Source organism: Mesocricetus auratus, unplaced genomic scaffold (genome assembly GCF_017639785.1).
Source record: "Mesocricetus auratus isolate SY011 unplaced genomic scaffold, BCM_Maur_2.0 Super-Scaffold_100676, whole genome shotgun sequence".
In the NCBI taxonomy this organism is placed as follows: Eukaryota; Metazoa; Chordata; class Mammalia; order Rodentia; family Cricetidae; genus Mesocricetus; species Mesocricetus auratus.
The window spans coordinates 186,719,257-186,735,086 of NW_024429266.1; the positions used below are offsets into that span (position 1 = coordinate 186,719,257).

Sequence of the window (15,830 nt, forward strand, 5' to 3'; positions counted from 1 at the left end):
TCCTCCCACACTTTTACTACTCAGAAATGGCCAGTGTTGTCTGCTGTTGTGGTTCATACCTATCATTCAGCCTTTGAGGCAGAGGCAGGAGGATTCAGTCCAGGCTACGTGAGATCCTGTCTCCCATAAAGTCACTTTCTTGTTTCCTATACTGCCCACCTCTTCCCTGCCACCTCAGACCTTGTTTCCATGGGAACAGAATCTGACTTAGGCCCCAGCTGATTCTGTAGACCAGGCTGGCCTGAAAATCACAGAGATCCACCTGCCTTTGCCTCCCCAGTGCTGGGATTAAAGGTGTGTGCTACCAATGCTCACCCAGCTAATTCTGAAAGTAACAAAAGCACTTGTAGTCCTCCATTCCCTTCAACATTCCAGCCACAAAACTCGGCCCATTACAGGTGTCTCGTTAGTACCTCTTCTATCTCAGCCCCAAGCCTGAGACCTGCCTGCTTCCTCCTCAAACCTCCCAGGCAAGGTTCTCCTAGAAGCAGCTCCTGTTACATCTGGTAACCAGATCTGACAGAACACTTCCCCCCTCCCTACCTCAGCATCAGGGACTGAAGAGCCTCCCAGGACAGGCAAGAGCCTCCCCCCAGCCACACTAGTCAGGAATCATCACCATAGCAACCCTAGCAGCAAACAATGGTACCAGAAAGGGCTGTCCCCCAAGCCTTCCCCTCCTGCCCTGCAGCTCAGAGGAAGGATGGCCAGCAGCTGGGAAAGACCCCTCCAAAGGCCAAGCATGAACACTGTGTCTCATGTCAGAGAGCCTTTCCTGCAGGTAGAGTGGGGCCCAACTGTGCCAGCCTTTCAGGTTGTTCTGAGCAGCAGACTCTCGTACACAAACTGTCTTCTGCCTTCACCCTGTGGTCTGCTGAGTTTGGAGCTTAGGGAGGAGGAGGAGCCTGGCTAGTGCAGGTTAAAGAGGCCTTATCTAAGAAGCTTGGGACCAGAAATATTGTTAGCTTTGGGATTTATTTTTGGATTTTGGAGTGTGTGTAGTCATAAACAGTCTTGGGAAAAGGACCCAAAACTTACAATGAAATTCCTCTGTGTTTCACATGTATCTTCTACATAACTTGAGGGTAACTTGATGTGTGCAATATTTTTAGGATATCTGATATTTGAGACTGATAGCAAAGGTCAAATGTGGAACTTTCTGCTTGTGACACCATGCCCTTGTCCAGGAAGAAATAAGATTTTTCAGCATTAGGCATCTTGCATTTTCAGATTTCAGGGTGTTTGTTTTGTAGTCCTGGCTAGCCTGATACTATCAGCCTGCAGTAACCCTGTCTCAACTTTCCAAGGGCTGATATTATAGATATGTGGCATTATGCCCAGGTTTGGGTTTGTTTATTTGGCTTCATTTATTTTTGAGGCAGAAGCTCCCTATATAGCCCTGGTTGAAATTCACACCTAGGCCAGGTTATTGTCAAACCTGTGGAGATCTGCCTGGGATAGACAGGCATGTTTGTGTTAGTTCTCAGACCTTTCCTCTGGGGTACTCTTGTAGAAGAGACTTAGGGAGCTAGGTACAGCGAGGCATGCCTGTCATTAGCATTCATCAGCCTGGTCCACCAGGGCTACAAACAAGCTCTTATCACAAAATCCAAGGGGAGAAGGTAAGCATGTAAGTGAGCCAACAGGATGGCTCGTGTGGTTGGGACACCGGCCTGACGGCCTGAGTTCCATCTCTAGAACCGTCCTCGCCTTCGCGCGTATGCTATGGCGTGTGCATGTATGCACGCATGCACTAGATGTTAATTTTAAAGTGATTCAGGGGATGATGCTGAAGAAATGTCAGGTTTTGGAGTGAGGGAAGCCCTAGAGTGGTGAGAGGAAGGAACATTTTTTTTTTTTTTTTGGTTTTTCGAGACAAGGTTTCTCTGTATTGTTTTGGAGGCTGTTCTGGAACTCGCTCTGTAGACCAGGCTGGCCTCGAACTCACAGAGATCCGTCTGCCTCTGCCTCCCGAGTGCTGGGATTAAAGGCGTGCGCCACCAACGGCTGGCTGAGGAAGGAACATTTTTTTGTAATGTTTTTATTTAAATTAGAAACATGCATGCTTCACATGTCAATCCCAGCTCCCTCTCCCACCCCTCCTCCCTTGTCCCTCCACCAGCCCCCCACCCAATCCCCACATCATTCCCCAGGGAGGGTGAGGCCCTCCTTGGGGGGGATGTCTAAAGTCTCATTTCATCCAGGGCAGGACCTAGGCCCTTCCCCATGTGTCCAGGCTGAGAGAGCATCCCTCTATTTGGAATGGGCTCCCAAAGATCATCCATAAACCATGGTAAACACTGAACTACTACCCAAGGCCCCAGTGATTTCTGTGGCCTCCTTACTGAGACTGCATTCATGGAGTCTGGATCAGTCCCCTGTCAGCCTCTCAGCCATCAGTCTGGGATTCAAGAGACCCCCTTTATCCGGTCAGCTGTCTTTGTGGGTTTCACCATCACGGTCTTGACCCCTTTGCTCATGACTCCTCCATCTGTCACTGGGTTCCAGGAGTGCAGTTCAGTGTTTAGCTGTGGGTATCTGTCTCTGCTTCCATCAGTCACTGGATAAAGGTTCTAGGATGGCATATAAGGAAGTCATCAACCTTACCATCAAGGAGGGGCATTTAATATAGTCTCTCTACTATTGCTTAGTTTGCCAGTTGGTGTTATCCTTGTAGATCTCACTAGTGTCAGCTCTCTTAAGCCTATAATGACTCCATCTATTATGGTATCTCTCATCCTGCTCTCCTTTATTCTTACCTCGACTCAACCTTCCTGCTCCCCCATGCCTTCTTCTCCCCTCCCCTTATCCTCCTCTCTTTTTCTTGGTTCCCTCTCTCTTCTCCGGATGTTCCCAATCTGCTCAGGAGATCTTGCCTCATTCCACTTCTCTGGGGTATCATGCATCTCTCTTGGGAACCTCCCTGTTTCCCAGACTCACTGGCACTGGGATTGTAGGCTGGCACTCCCCTGATCCATGTCTAAAATCCATATATGAGTGAGTAAGTACCATGTTTGTCTTTTTGTGTCTGGGTTTCCTCACTCAGGATGGTTTCCTCTAGTGCCATCCATTTGCCTGCAAATTTCAAGATTCCATTGTTTTTTTCTGCTGAGTACTGCTGAGAGGAAGGAACATTTTAAAAGAGACATTTCTGCCCTGGTCAGACTGAACAAGCTCTTAGTCATGTTTCACACAGCTAAGTATACTGAGGTTGAACATGGTCCCACTCAGTTGAGACCTCATGTGAATTCTTTACTGTAATAGGGTCTTTCTACAGCTGAAATAGGGACTTTAACAGTTTTAGTCAGTTTTCTACTGCTGTGGCAAAATACATATAATTAAAAGAGGAAAGGTTCCCTGGGACTGCTAGTAGAGCTTCTGTGTGCAGCCTTGCTGCTTTGGACCTGTGAGGCGACTCATGGAGGAAGAGCATGACAAAGCAGGCTGCTCACCTCAGGCACCCAGAAGCAGGGAGGCAGGAAAGGGGCCTGGGTCCCACTGCCCCCTTAAGAGCATGCTGCCAGGGGCCTAACTTCCACGAGGCTCCACCACCTCGGAGCCAGTCCTCAGGCCGGAACTAAGCCTTTTACACCAGTCTTTGAGGGACACTTAGGCAAACTATAGCAGAATTGGATATTTTCTCTTGGAGTTGCAAGAGAGGGGGCACTCTTTTGTGGAGGGAAGACACAGAAAAGGTAAAGGAAAGGACACTCCAAACTCTTTCTAGGCCAACTGGCCTTTCAATGTGAATGAGGGAAAGTGACAAGGACTGGAATGGAAGGCCACTTGGCCCTCCTTTAGGGGCCTCCTGCAGTGTCAGCAGGACCAGGAACAATGGGAAGGATGTTGTAGAATGGTGGGCTCGGGCCATCCCCCTAGGCCTGATGTGTCTGCAGGGATACAGATGAGGACAGCAGAATGGAGGGGAGTGTGGTGAGAAAGTTGGGGGTCAGTGAAACAACTCCGGGTTAGGGCATGTGTCACCAAACCTGATACCCAAGTTCAGTTTCTCAGAACTTGTAGTGGAAGGAGAGAACTGAGAACTTACTTTCACACTCACTATAACACACACACACACACACACACACACACACACACACACACACACTAAATAACATGTAAGTGCAAGTAGGGCCTAGAGAGATGCTTGGCATTTAAGAGTGCTGGTTGCTCTTCCAGAGGACCCAGGCTCTCAGCACCTACGTGGTGGCTCACAGCATCTCTAACTCCAGTCGCAGGGCGTCCGATGTCCTCTCCTGGTCGCCTTTGACACCAGGTGTGTGTTGTGCACAGGCATACACATAGGCAGGACACCCAGCTGCATAACATTTTTAAAAGATAAAAATTGTAGGCTGGAGAGATGGCTCAGCAGTTAAGAGCACTGACTGTTCTTCCAGAGGTCCTGAGTTCAATTCCCCCGGCAACCACATGGTGGCTCACAACCATCTTGATTGAGATCTGGTACCTTCTGCTGCAGGCAGAAGGCTGTATGCGCAAAAAAAAAAAAAAAAAAAAAAAAAGATAAAAATTGCTGGGTGGTGGCAGCGCAAGCCTTTAATCCCAACACTCAGGAGGCAGAGGGAGGAGGATAGATATCTGTGAGCTTGAGGCCAGCCTGGTCTACAGAGTAAGTTCCAGGACAGGCTCCAAAGCTATAGAGAAACTTGTCTCAAAAAAAAAAAAAAAAAAAAAAAAAGGAATTTTAAACTCAAGATACAAATATGTGTGTATAAATAATATTTAAAAGAATAGAAGTTGACAGAGAGTGAAATCAAAGCCAAAATGTAATAACTGGAAAAAGAATGAGATTTGATAAATCTGTAGAAATGATACAGAGGAGAGTACAGTAATTTCTGGATTGGGGCAATTACTAATCTAATTGACAAAAAAATGCCTGACAAACAAGGTTAAGGGAAGACTATTGTGGCTCACAGGTCAGGTCTGTAGTCTGACATGGTAGGTGTTGTCGGGAGTCAGGAAGATGAACAATAGTACTCACCTTGCTTTCTGCTGGACGGTGGCATCAGCATCCTCTTCCCAACTCAATTAACCTAGTATAGACAACCCATTTTGAGCATCCAGAGGCTTGCATTCTATGTGATTCTATAGTCTGTCAAGCTGACAATGTTGAGAGAGCTTGCTCAGTTGTAAAGTACTTGCCATGCAAGCATGACAACCAGAGTTCAGTCCCGAGAACTCACATAAATTTTTGCAGAGGGCTAGAAAAATGACTCAGTAGTTAAAAGCATTCGCTGCTCCAGCAGAGGACCTAGGGTAGATTCCCACCTACATGACAGAATAACCATCTTTAATTTTGTTGGGACCCCTGGATTCTGCCCTCCTACATTAACAAGCGCACTTGGTACACATATATACTTGCAGGCAAAACACTCATAAAAATATTTTTCAGGCAATAAAGTTTTAAAAGGTAACACACATAAAATCCAAGGGCTGGGGGTTATGGTGGAGAGAGGTGGATTCTTGAGGCTTGATGGCTGGTGGACAGTGTAGTGTAGCCAGACCAATAATTCCTAGACCAGTGAGAGATACCATCTCAAAAACCAAAATAAGCCGGGCGTTGGTGGCACACACCTTTAATCCCAGCACTCGGGAGGCAGAGGCAGGCGGATCTCTGTGAGTTCGAGACCAGCCTGGACTACCAAGTGAGTTCCAGGACAGCCTCCAAAGCCACAGAGAAACCCTGTCTCCAAAAACCAAAAAAAAAACCAAAAAAACAAGATGAACAATAACCAAGGTTGTCTCCTGACTTCACACACACACACATGTTCACCTGCACCTACATGACTGTACACACACACACACACACACACACACACACACACACACACCCCGATGACAGTGGGAATGGAGGAATGTCTACTTGTGGAGGCCATCTACATGGGGATGAGTCCTGGGTTGGAGGCTGGCAGCTTGTGCCCAGGAAGGAGAGCAGAGCATGTCTTCAGCACCTGGCCCTCTGCTAGCACAGCCATTCTAGACTCCCTTTTGTGTCTTCCTAGATGGTCCATGCCAGAGAACCCTTCCCCACCTACCAGACTTGGACCCAGCGTGAGTTCCTCCTCCCCAAAGAGGTCGCAGACTTGCCAGGCTTCACCCAGCAAGCCTACCACAAGTTGGCTCTGAAGAGGCCACCACACACAGATTGCAAGTCCAAGGTTCGTCACCAGGTACTCTATCCTTGGAAGGATGCAGCCCAGCACACCTGGGGCTTTCACACATGGCTCGATGTGGGACGCTTGCCTGCCACCTTCCCCACCAGGCCAGACATAGCCTATGACAGCAACGTCTGGCGCTGCTTGACTCATTTCAATGCCCACCGTCTCCCGGTTGCACAACCTGCCATCCCTCCGCCCTCCTGGATGGGTCCACACAGCTTCCTGACCTTCATCAGTGCTACCCCCATCTTCAAGGACAATAACAGGAAGAAGCAAGTGATGGTGAGAGCAGTGAGAGAGCTGAAGGAGGTGGAGAAACTCAAGTTGAGGAGTGAACTGAGGGCCCCTCCGCTCGATGCCCAAGGCAATATTCTGCCCCCACCAAACTTCAAGAAGTAAGCTCACCCCGCCCCTTCCCGGGTGGTGATCCTGCCCATGCCCTTGTGCCCCTTCCCCCTCCCCCAGTCCTGTTTCCGGTGTCTAATTTGCATCTCCAACATCCCCACTCATGCTCATCTGAGACTTCTTCTTCTGTGCACTGGAACCCACGGCCTTGCAAACACTAGAGAAGTGTTTTCCCTGGAGCCACACTCCCAAGTGCTTCCTGGAAGCAGCTGGCCAGATGGTGCAGATGGCATGGGGGGGGGCAGTGGATGACACTTCATTATTTAACTAAAAGTGGAGAGAGGGCACTACTGTGAATTCAATATCTGATTGGCCTAGGGATACTGAGGCATGTAATTTAGTCCCTGGTTTCCAAAGAAAGAAGAGGCAACTACCAAAATCACACTATACCTGCAAAGCACCCAATTATATGTGTGTGGGTGTCCATTATTGTATTTCTTTTCTTCTGTTGAGGCAGGATCATGCTATCTGGTCCAGGCTGGCCTTCACTGGTGGTTCTCCTGCCTTACTTGAATGCTAGAATTACATATGTATGCCATCATGGCTGGCTGTCATTTTATTTTTGTTTTTTAAGTTTTCAAAAACTTATGTGTAGGGTGCTTTGCCTGTATGTCTGTTGTATACCACAAGCATGCCTGGTGCGTGAGGAAGCCAGAAAAGGCGGTTGGATTCTCTGGAACTGGAGTTAGACAGTTGAGAGTGGCCATGTGAGTGCCGGGAATTGAATGTTGAGTCTTCTAGAAAAGCAGCCAGTGTTTTTAACTGCAGACATCTCCAGGCCCTCCCTTTTCCCTCCTTCTCTTTTTTCTTTTTCTTCTTCTCTCTCTTTTCCTTTCCTTCCTTTTTTTAAACAAGGAAAATAAAGAATTAATACATGCCTGAGGCACAAGAATATTAAACCCCCAGTTAAGAGCCCCCTTTTAAGCTGGAGTCTCATTGTAGCCAAGACTGGTCTTGAACTCATGATTCTCCAGTCTTCACCTGCACAGTTCCAGGATTCAAGGCATATACTGTCACTTCTGGCCAGTAAAGTCCATTTTTTAAAAATATTTTATGTGCATTGGTGTTCTGCCTGCATGGCTGTGTGAGGATTCTAGATCCCCTGGAGCTGGAGTTACAGACAGTTGTGAGCTGCCATGTGGGTGCTGGGAGTTGAATCTGGGTCCTCTGGAAGAACAGGAAGAGCAGCCAGTGCTCTTAACTGTTGAGCCATCTCTCCAGCCCCAGTAATGTCCGTTATTAACAGAGGAAGCAGAAATGAAACCTGGGGTCAGAACTAAGGCCAGAGGGTGTCTTTTTGACAAGTGCTTTGGTGTCTCAGTTGATAAAGAAGGGTCAGAAGCACTCACCTTACTGGACAGGTATGAAATGGCTTGTCTGTATGTAAAAGAACCCGAGGCAGGGACTCAGAGTGCAGCTTGGCAGTGGGGTCCTCGCTTGCATGCCAGGGCCTTGGATTCTACCCTGCACACAGAAAGGAAAGATGGGAGAAAGAGACGTTATCTTGTCTGGAAGGAGGGGAAGAGGGATGAACGGAGAGCCACTTCTCCCTCCTGAGGGGCTGCAGGCAAGCTGGGAGTTCTTGGAGTGGAGACATTTCCTTCCATAAGTAATCCTAATCGGGGCACACACACCAGTTGGGAAGAGGAAAGGGGTCCTTAGGACAGGAGGACAAGAAAGGCTAATGAGAGTGAACATGATTAAAATATGTTATATACACAGGAATGGAATACAATGAAATCAGTTATGTATGATATGACAATAAAAACATTAGAAAGTTGATATTGCAGACATTTGTGGGCTAGAATGACCCTCTCCACTCCTTGAAGCTTAACAGAGAAAGCAGGGCTAAGTCTAGAAGGTTAGAAGGTCTTCAGAAGGTTACAGAGGAGGGGCTAGAGTCACTTAGGTCCCACTCGAATGGTCCCAACAGAAACAGACATTAGAGGGAACTGTGTGTGTGTGTGTGTGTGTGTGTGTGTGTGTGTGTGTATGTGTGTGTGTGTGTGCAGATGCTCATGGAGGCCAGATCACTTGAAGGTGGAGTCAAAGGTGTTTGTGAGCCACCTGACATAGATGCTGGGATTTGAACTGCACTCTTTTGATAGAGCACTAAACTCTCTTGACCACTGAGTCATCTCTCCAGCCATTCCCTATGAGAATTTTTTTTGAGACAGGGTCTTTCTATATAGCCTTGGCTGGCCTGGAACTCACAATACTAGGATTAAAGGTATGTGCCAGCATACCTAGCTTGAGACTTTGTTTTGTTTTTCAAGACAAGGTTTGTGTGTAGCCCTGGCAATCCTGGAACTCACTCTGTAGACCAGGCTGGCCTCAAACTCATAGCGATTGGCCTGCTTCTGCCTCCTGAGTGATGGTGTGCACTACCATCTCATTGCTGGGATTTTAAATTAAAAACAAAACAAAAACCAGTGAAGCCTAGGAGTGCAGCTCAGGGGTAGGATACTTGTTTAGTGTGTTCGAGGCCAGGCCCACCCCCAGTTCTGCACAGTCACTCATGGAGATGACTGGTGGGTGAGCATTTTCTGCACAAGCAGAAGAACCTAAGTTTGACTCCTCCACACCCATGCAGAAGAAGCTAGACACAACCATGCATACTTGTAACCCAGCACTGCTGGGTCAGAGACAGGCAGATTCCAGGAGCAAAGTGGCCTCTAGCCTAGCTGAAATAGTAAGCTTCAGATGCGGTGACAGACTCTGTTCCAAGGGAGTAAGGCAGAAAGTGAGAGAGCAGACACTGAAAGCTTTCTCCAGCACCTGCACGCACCACACACACACACACACACACACACACACACACACACACACACACATATTCACATGTACCTTACACACGTGTGTTTATATGCATATACATACACATACACTTTTTAAAATACGGAACCAAAAGTTGGTGACTTTTTGAGACGAGTCACCTTGAGGACCCTAGCTTTCTCTGCAGTCCATACAGGAAGACTATTGGTAACTAATGTGTATCATACAGGCATCTTCAGAAAGATTCACAGTTTTGTAGGATATGGTGATGCATGCCTGTAATCCTGGCACTTGGGAGAGATGGAGGCAGGTGGATCAGGAATTCAAGGTCATCTTTGGCTACACAGTAAGTTTGATGCCAACCTGGGCTACACAAGACCTTCTTTCAAAATAGAGGGTGGGTACCTAGCTCAGTTAGTTGATTATTGACCTAGCAGCATGAAGTACTGGGTTCAATGGATATGGATACGATCGAGGCTACATGAGATTCTATCCTAATCCCTGTGGCTCTCTAGATACAAACTCAAGGACTTATACATGTTTGGCAAGGTTTCTACTACTAGGCTACATCCCTGGGGAATTTTTCAAAATATCACAGGGGTGGGGACATGGCTCAGGAATATAACTTCTTCTTCTTTTTGTTTTGTATTTTGTTTTTGTTTTTTCAAGACAAGGTTTTCCTGTGTAACAGTCCTGGCTGTTCCAGAACTCTCTCTGTAGACCAGGCTGGCCTCAAACTCACAAAGATCCTCCTGCCTCTGCCTCTGGAGAGCTGGAATTAAAGGCATGCACCACCAACACCTGGCAGGATATAGCTTCTTATTTACCATGCAAGAGACTCAAGTTTCCATCTCTGCACTAATAATAGTAATATAATAATAATAACAACAAATGAACAACAAAACCAAGTTTCTGGGGTGAGTCTCACATGCAATTACAGCTGAGAACCTCAAGCAAACCAAAAGCAGCAAACCAGGCACAAAGCCCATTGAAGCACAGAAAATCTGTTACTATCCAACCATGCTGTTGGCTTGTTTTTAAGTCAATTTGCTCCTGTTCAATTTAATACTACAGGCCAACACAGAAGAGGAAGTCGCCTGCTGCTACACTACGCTGACTTCAGCGGTCTTCCCATCTGCAGTGCATTAGGAGAAAAGAGAGGAGAAGAATGGCTGGAATTTAGATAAAACGCTGTAATAGAGTCAGGCGTGGTGGTAGAAGCCCGTGGTCCTAGCACTCTGGGGGAGGAGACAAGAGGATCTCAAGAAGGAGACCAGCATGGACTACACACTGAGATGGAAGAGAAGAAGAAGGAAGCAGAGTGGATAACTGGATTGGGGTGGAGCTCAGTGGTGGAGCGCTTGCCAAGGCTGTGCAAGGCCCTGGGTTCCCTCCATAGCACCACACAGATGTATGAGAGGAATCTAGGTGAGGGGCTGGGAAGATGGCTCAGCAGTTAAGAGCACTGGCTGCTCTTCCAGAGGACCAGAATTCAATTCCCAGCACCCACATGGCAACTCACCATTGTAACTCTAGCCTAAGGGAATCTTACACCCTCTTCTAACTTCCACCAACACCAGGCTAACAAGCGGTATACATGCCAACATTCAGGCCAGACACTCATACACATAAATTTTTTTAAAAATCATGTTTTTAAAGGATGAAGGTGTACAGCTAGACAGTATGGCTCACATAATGCCACAACACAGTTAAATGCAGGCCATTTGGTATGTAGCCTGATCCCCAAACAGCTGATGGGAATAGTCACCTGTCTTTCCCTCCTCTCCCTACCATGCCTGGAACCACCCCTTGACTGTGCTGTCTCTGAACCTCTTTCCCAACAGGTTCCAGCACATATCTGCTGGTGGAAGGCTGGAGCCTTGGGGCCCCCAGATCCTACCCAACCCACTTCCCAATAATTTCACCAAGAACTGGCCCTGCCCTAATCTTCAGCCTCACTACCAGGAGAAGGTCCTGAAACTGGCTCGGCTGCCCAGTGTGCCCCTGAGCAAAGACCTCGTGAAGGACTACCAGGCCCTGATAGAGAACCGGGTTGTCAAGCCCCTCTACTACCTATCCAAGGCAAAACCTGCCAAAACACCGGAGGGGGAGAGGAAGAGAACCCTGGGTACTTCTAAAAGTGCCTCCAGATGGGAGGAGCCAAAGTGGGCCTCAGGGAAGGCAGCCTAGCCTTCTTCAGAAGCCTGAGGAGGCTGAAGACTCTAGCTTCTGGAGAATAACCTTCCGACCATCCTCCAGCCCTGTACCACCTCTGTATCAGGCTTCTGGAGACATTACTGAAGCTCTGAACTGTTCTGTGTCTTCCTTGGGGGACTCATAGTAATGTGGGAGGACTGGGACGGAGAGGGGGTGGGGCCCCCAACTCCTAAGATTAGAAGGAGGATAGCCGGGCTGTGGTGGCACATTCTTTAATCCCACCCTCAGAGAGCCCAGAAGCAGGTGATATCATTATGAGGCCAGCCTGGTCTACAAAGTGAGTTCCAGGACAACCAGGACTGTTACACAGAGAAACCCTGTCTCAAAAAAACAAGAAAGAAAAAAGATTCGAATATGGAGTGTTGAGGTGTGTGTGTGAGTGAGTGAGTGAGTGAGTGTGTGTGTGTGTGTGTGTGTGTGTGTGTGTGTGTGTGTGTTGGGGTGAGGAAGAAGTATGGTAAGAAATGTAGGTAAGGGGGGGCCGGGCGTTGGTGGCGCGCACCTTTAATCCCAGCACTTGGGAGGCAGAGGCAGGCGGATCTCTGTGAGTTCGAGGCTGGTCTGGTCTACAAGAGCTAGTTCCAGGACAGCCTCCAAAGCCACAGAGAAACTCTGTCTCGAAAAACCAAAAAAAAAAAAAAAATGTAGGTAAGTAGGTAAGGAATTGCAGGTTGGGAATATAGCTCCGTGGTAGAACACTTGCCTAGCAAGAGTGAGGTCCTATGTTCAATCCCCATCACACATACAAAAAAAAGTCTCTACTCTCAGAACAAATTCACAGTAACACTGGGGTTGGTTAGAGGATAGAGAACCTATTAGGCCAAACAATAACCTCAGTGGCATGTCCTCTGTGAACTATTTGATAATCTGGACCAACACCAGACACAGGGGTTGTAGTACAACTATGCAACAGTTGTAGTCCTGCTTGTACCTCTCCCTACAGAATTTGGTCGCAGATAGTGCTGGAGAGTCAGACCTGAGGAAGGCAGCCATTCCTCGGCAGGACAAGAGAGGAACAAGTAGAGATTCTAGGTGAAAGGTGAAGGAGGCTCTGAGGTCCTTGTGCTCACAGATAAGCACCAAGAAAACCAGAAATGTTAAACACTCCGGCTTGTCTCTTCAAAGGGAGAACCGTATAACCTGTTCTCTGCCCAGAAGGCTGGTATATAGCCTGGTGACCTTTGTGTTATCTGTGTGACTGAGACCACAGCAGATCCTCCCAAAGATTCTTATGTGCTTGTTTTTCTCAATTAATCTATGGAACCCATCTTTATGGAGGATGTCACCTGTACTTTACCGAGCGTTTTGATGTAGTGGTGTCTTAAGCTTTGTTATGCTCGTGGGCGTGAGTCAATTATCACCAGGAAAATTCCCATCAAATTGTGCTGTGCTTACATCTGCCTAAAATAAACTACTTGGGGTCAGACTCCCAAAGTTTGAACCAACATCAGCTACTGAGTTGTGCTGAACCAAACTACCTTGTTGCCCTCCAAGAATGGTTACACTGCAGCCTGTGGTGGTCCTTGAACCTGAGCTTCTGTTGACTCCAAAGGCTTCAGCATTGACGATGGGGGTTATGGTGGAGAGAGGTGGATTCTTGAGGCTTGATGGCTGGTGGACAGACAGTGTAGTGTAGCCAGACCAATAATTCCTAGACCAGTGAGAGATACCATCTCAAAAACCAAAACAAGATGAACAATAACCAAGGTTGTCTCCTGACTTCACACACACACACATGTTCACCTGCACCTACATGACTGTACACACACACACACACACACACACACACACACACACACACCCCGATGACAGTGGGAATGGAGGAATGTCTACTTGTGGAGGCCATCTACATGGGGATGAGTCCTGGGTTGGAGGCTGGCAGCTTGTGCCCAGGAAGGAGAGCAGAGCATGTCTTCAGCACCTGGCCCTCTGCTAGCACAGCCATTCTAGACTCCCTTTTGTGTCTTCCTAGATGGTCCATGCCAGAGAACCCTTCCCCACCTACCAGACTTGGACCCAGCGTGAGTTCCTCCTCCCCAAAGAGGTCGCAGACTTGCCAGGCTTCACCCAGCAAGCCTACCACAAGTTGGCTCTGAAGAGGCCACCACACACAGATTGCAAGTCCAAGGTTCGTCACCAGGTACTCTATCCTTGGAAGGATGCAGCCCAGCACACCTGGGGCTTTCACACATGGCTCGATGTGGGACGCTTGCCTGCCACCTTCCCCACCAGGCCAGACATAGCCTATGACAGCAACGTCTGGCGCTGCTTGACTCATTTCAATGCCCACCGTCTCCCGGTTGCACAACCTGCCATCCCTCCGCCCTCCTGGATGGGTCCACACAGCTTCCTGACCTTCATCAGTGCTACCCCCATCTTCAAGGACAATAACAGGAAGAAGCAAGTGATGGTGAGAGCAGTGAGAGAGCTGAAGGAGGTGGAGAAACTCAAGTTGAGGAGTGAACTGAGGGCCCCTCCGCTCGATGCCCAAGGCAATATTCTGCCCCCACCAAACTTCAAGAAGTAAGCTCACCCCGCCCCTTCCCGGGTGGTGATCCTGCCCATGCCCTTGTGCCCCTTCCCCTCCCCCAGTCCTGTTTCCGGTGTCTAATTTGCATCTCCAACATCCCCACTCATGCTCATCTGAGACTTCTTCTTCTGTGCACTGGAACCCACGGCCTTGCAAACACTAGAGAAGTGTTTTCCCTGGAGCCACACTCCCAAGTGCTTCCTGGAAGCAGCTGGCCAGATGGTGCAGATGGCATGGGGGGGGCAGTGGATGACACTTCATTATTTAACTAAAAGTGGAGAGAGGGCACTACTGTGAATTCAATATCTGATTGGCCTAGGGATACTGAGGCATGTAATTTAGTCCCTGGTTTCCAAAGAAAGAAGAGGCAACTACCAAAATCACACTATACCTGCAAAGCACCCAATTATATGTGTGTGGGTGTCCATTATTGTATTTCTTTTCTTCTGTTGAGGCAGGATCATGCTATCTGGTCCAGGCTGGCCTTCACTGGTGATTCTCCTGCCTTACTTGAATGCTAGAATTACATATGTATGCCATCATGGCTGGCTGTCATTTTATTTTTGTTTTTTAAGTTTTCAAAAACTTATGTGTAGGGTGCTTTGCCTGTATGTCTGTTGTATACCACAAGCATGCCTGGTGCGTGAGGAAGCCAGAAAAGGCGGTTGGATTCTCTGGAACTGGAGTTAGACAGTTGAGAGTGGCCATGTGAGTGCCGGGAATTGAATGTTGAGTCTTCTAGAAAAGCAGCCAGTGTTTTTAACTGCAGACATCTCCAGGCCCTCCCTTTTCCCTCCTTCTCTTTTTTCTTTCTTCTTCTTCTCTCTCTTTTTCCTTTCCTTCCTTTTTTTTAAACAAGGAAAATAAAGAATTAATACATGCCTGAGGCACAAGAATATTAAACCCCCAGTTAAGAGCCCCCTTTTAAGCTGGAGTCTCATTGTAGCCAAGACTGGTCTTGAACTCATGATTCTCCAGTCTTCACCTGCACAGTTCCAGGATTCAAGGCATATACTGTCACTTCTGGCCAGTAAAGTCCATTTTTTAAAAAATATTTTATGTGCATTGGTGTTCTGCCTGCATGGCTGTGTGAGGATTCTAGATCCCCTGGAGCTGGAGTTACAGACAGTTGTGAGCTGCCATGTGGGTGCTGGGAGTTGAATCTGGGTCCTCTGGAAGAACAGGAAGAGCAGCCAGTGCTCTTAACTGTTGAGCCATCTCTCCAGCCCCAGTAATGTCCGTTATTAACAGAGGAAGCAGAAATGAAACCTGGGGTCAGAACTAAGGCCAGAGGGTGTCTTTTTGACAAGTGCTTTGGTGTCTCAGTTGATAAAGAAGGGTCAGAAGCACTCACCTTACTGGACAGGTATGAAATGGCTTGTCTGTATGTAAAAGAACCCGAGGCAGGGACTCAGAGTGCAGCTTGGCAGTGGGGTCCTCGCTTGCATGCCAGGGCCTTGGATTCTACCCTGCACACAGAAAGGAAAGATGGGAGAAAGAGACGTTATCTTGTCTGGAAGGAGGGGAAGAGGGATGAACGGAGAGCCACTTCTCCCTCCTGAGGGGCTGCAGGCAAGCTGGGAGTTCTTGGAGTGGAGACATTTCCTTCCATAAGTAATCCTAATCGGGGCACACACACCAGTTGGGAAGAGGAAAGGGGTCCTTAGGACAGGAGGACAAGAAAGGCTAATGAGAGTGAACATGATTAAAATATGTTATATACACAG

At 48.0% G+C, this 15,830-nt stretch overlaps 2 protein-coding genes across 2 annotated transcripts; both read left to right on the top strand.

Annotated features, from left to right (window-relative positions):
- The first annotated feature begins 62 nt into the window (after positions 1–62).
- On the top strand, positions 63–11,755 carry Tex52 (testis expressed 52). Its single transcript, XM_040737257.1, has 3 exons — positions 63–781; positions 6,021–6,571; positions 11,201–11,755. The coding sequence occupies exons 1-3, from the start codon at positions 704–706 to the stop codon at positions 11,544–11,546; spliced, it is 975 nt and encodes a 324-aa protein (XP_040593191.1). The 5' UTR covers positions 63–703; the 3' UTR covers positions 11,547–11,755.
- Positions 6,446–14,509, top strand: LOC121136611 (testis-expressed protein 52-like). The gene is made up of 2 exons (XM_040737263.1): positions 6,446–6,571; positions 13,546–14,509. The coding sequence occupies exon 2, from the start codon at positions 13,546–13,548 to the stop codon at positions 14,098–14,100; it is 555 nt and encodes a 184-aa protein (XP_040593197.1). The 5' UTR covers positions 6,446–6,571; the 3' UTR covers positions 14,101–14,509.
- The last annotated feature ends 1,321 nt before the right edge of the window (positions 14,510–15,830 follow it).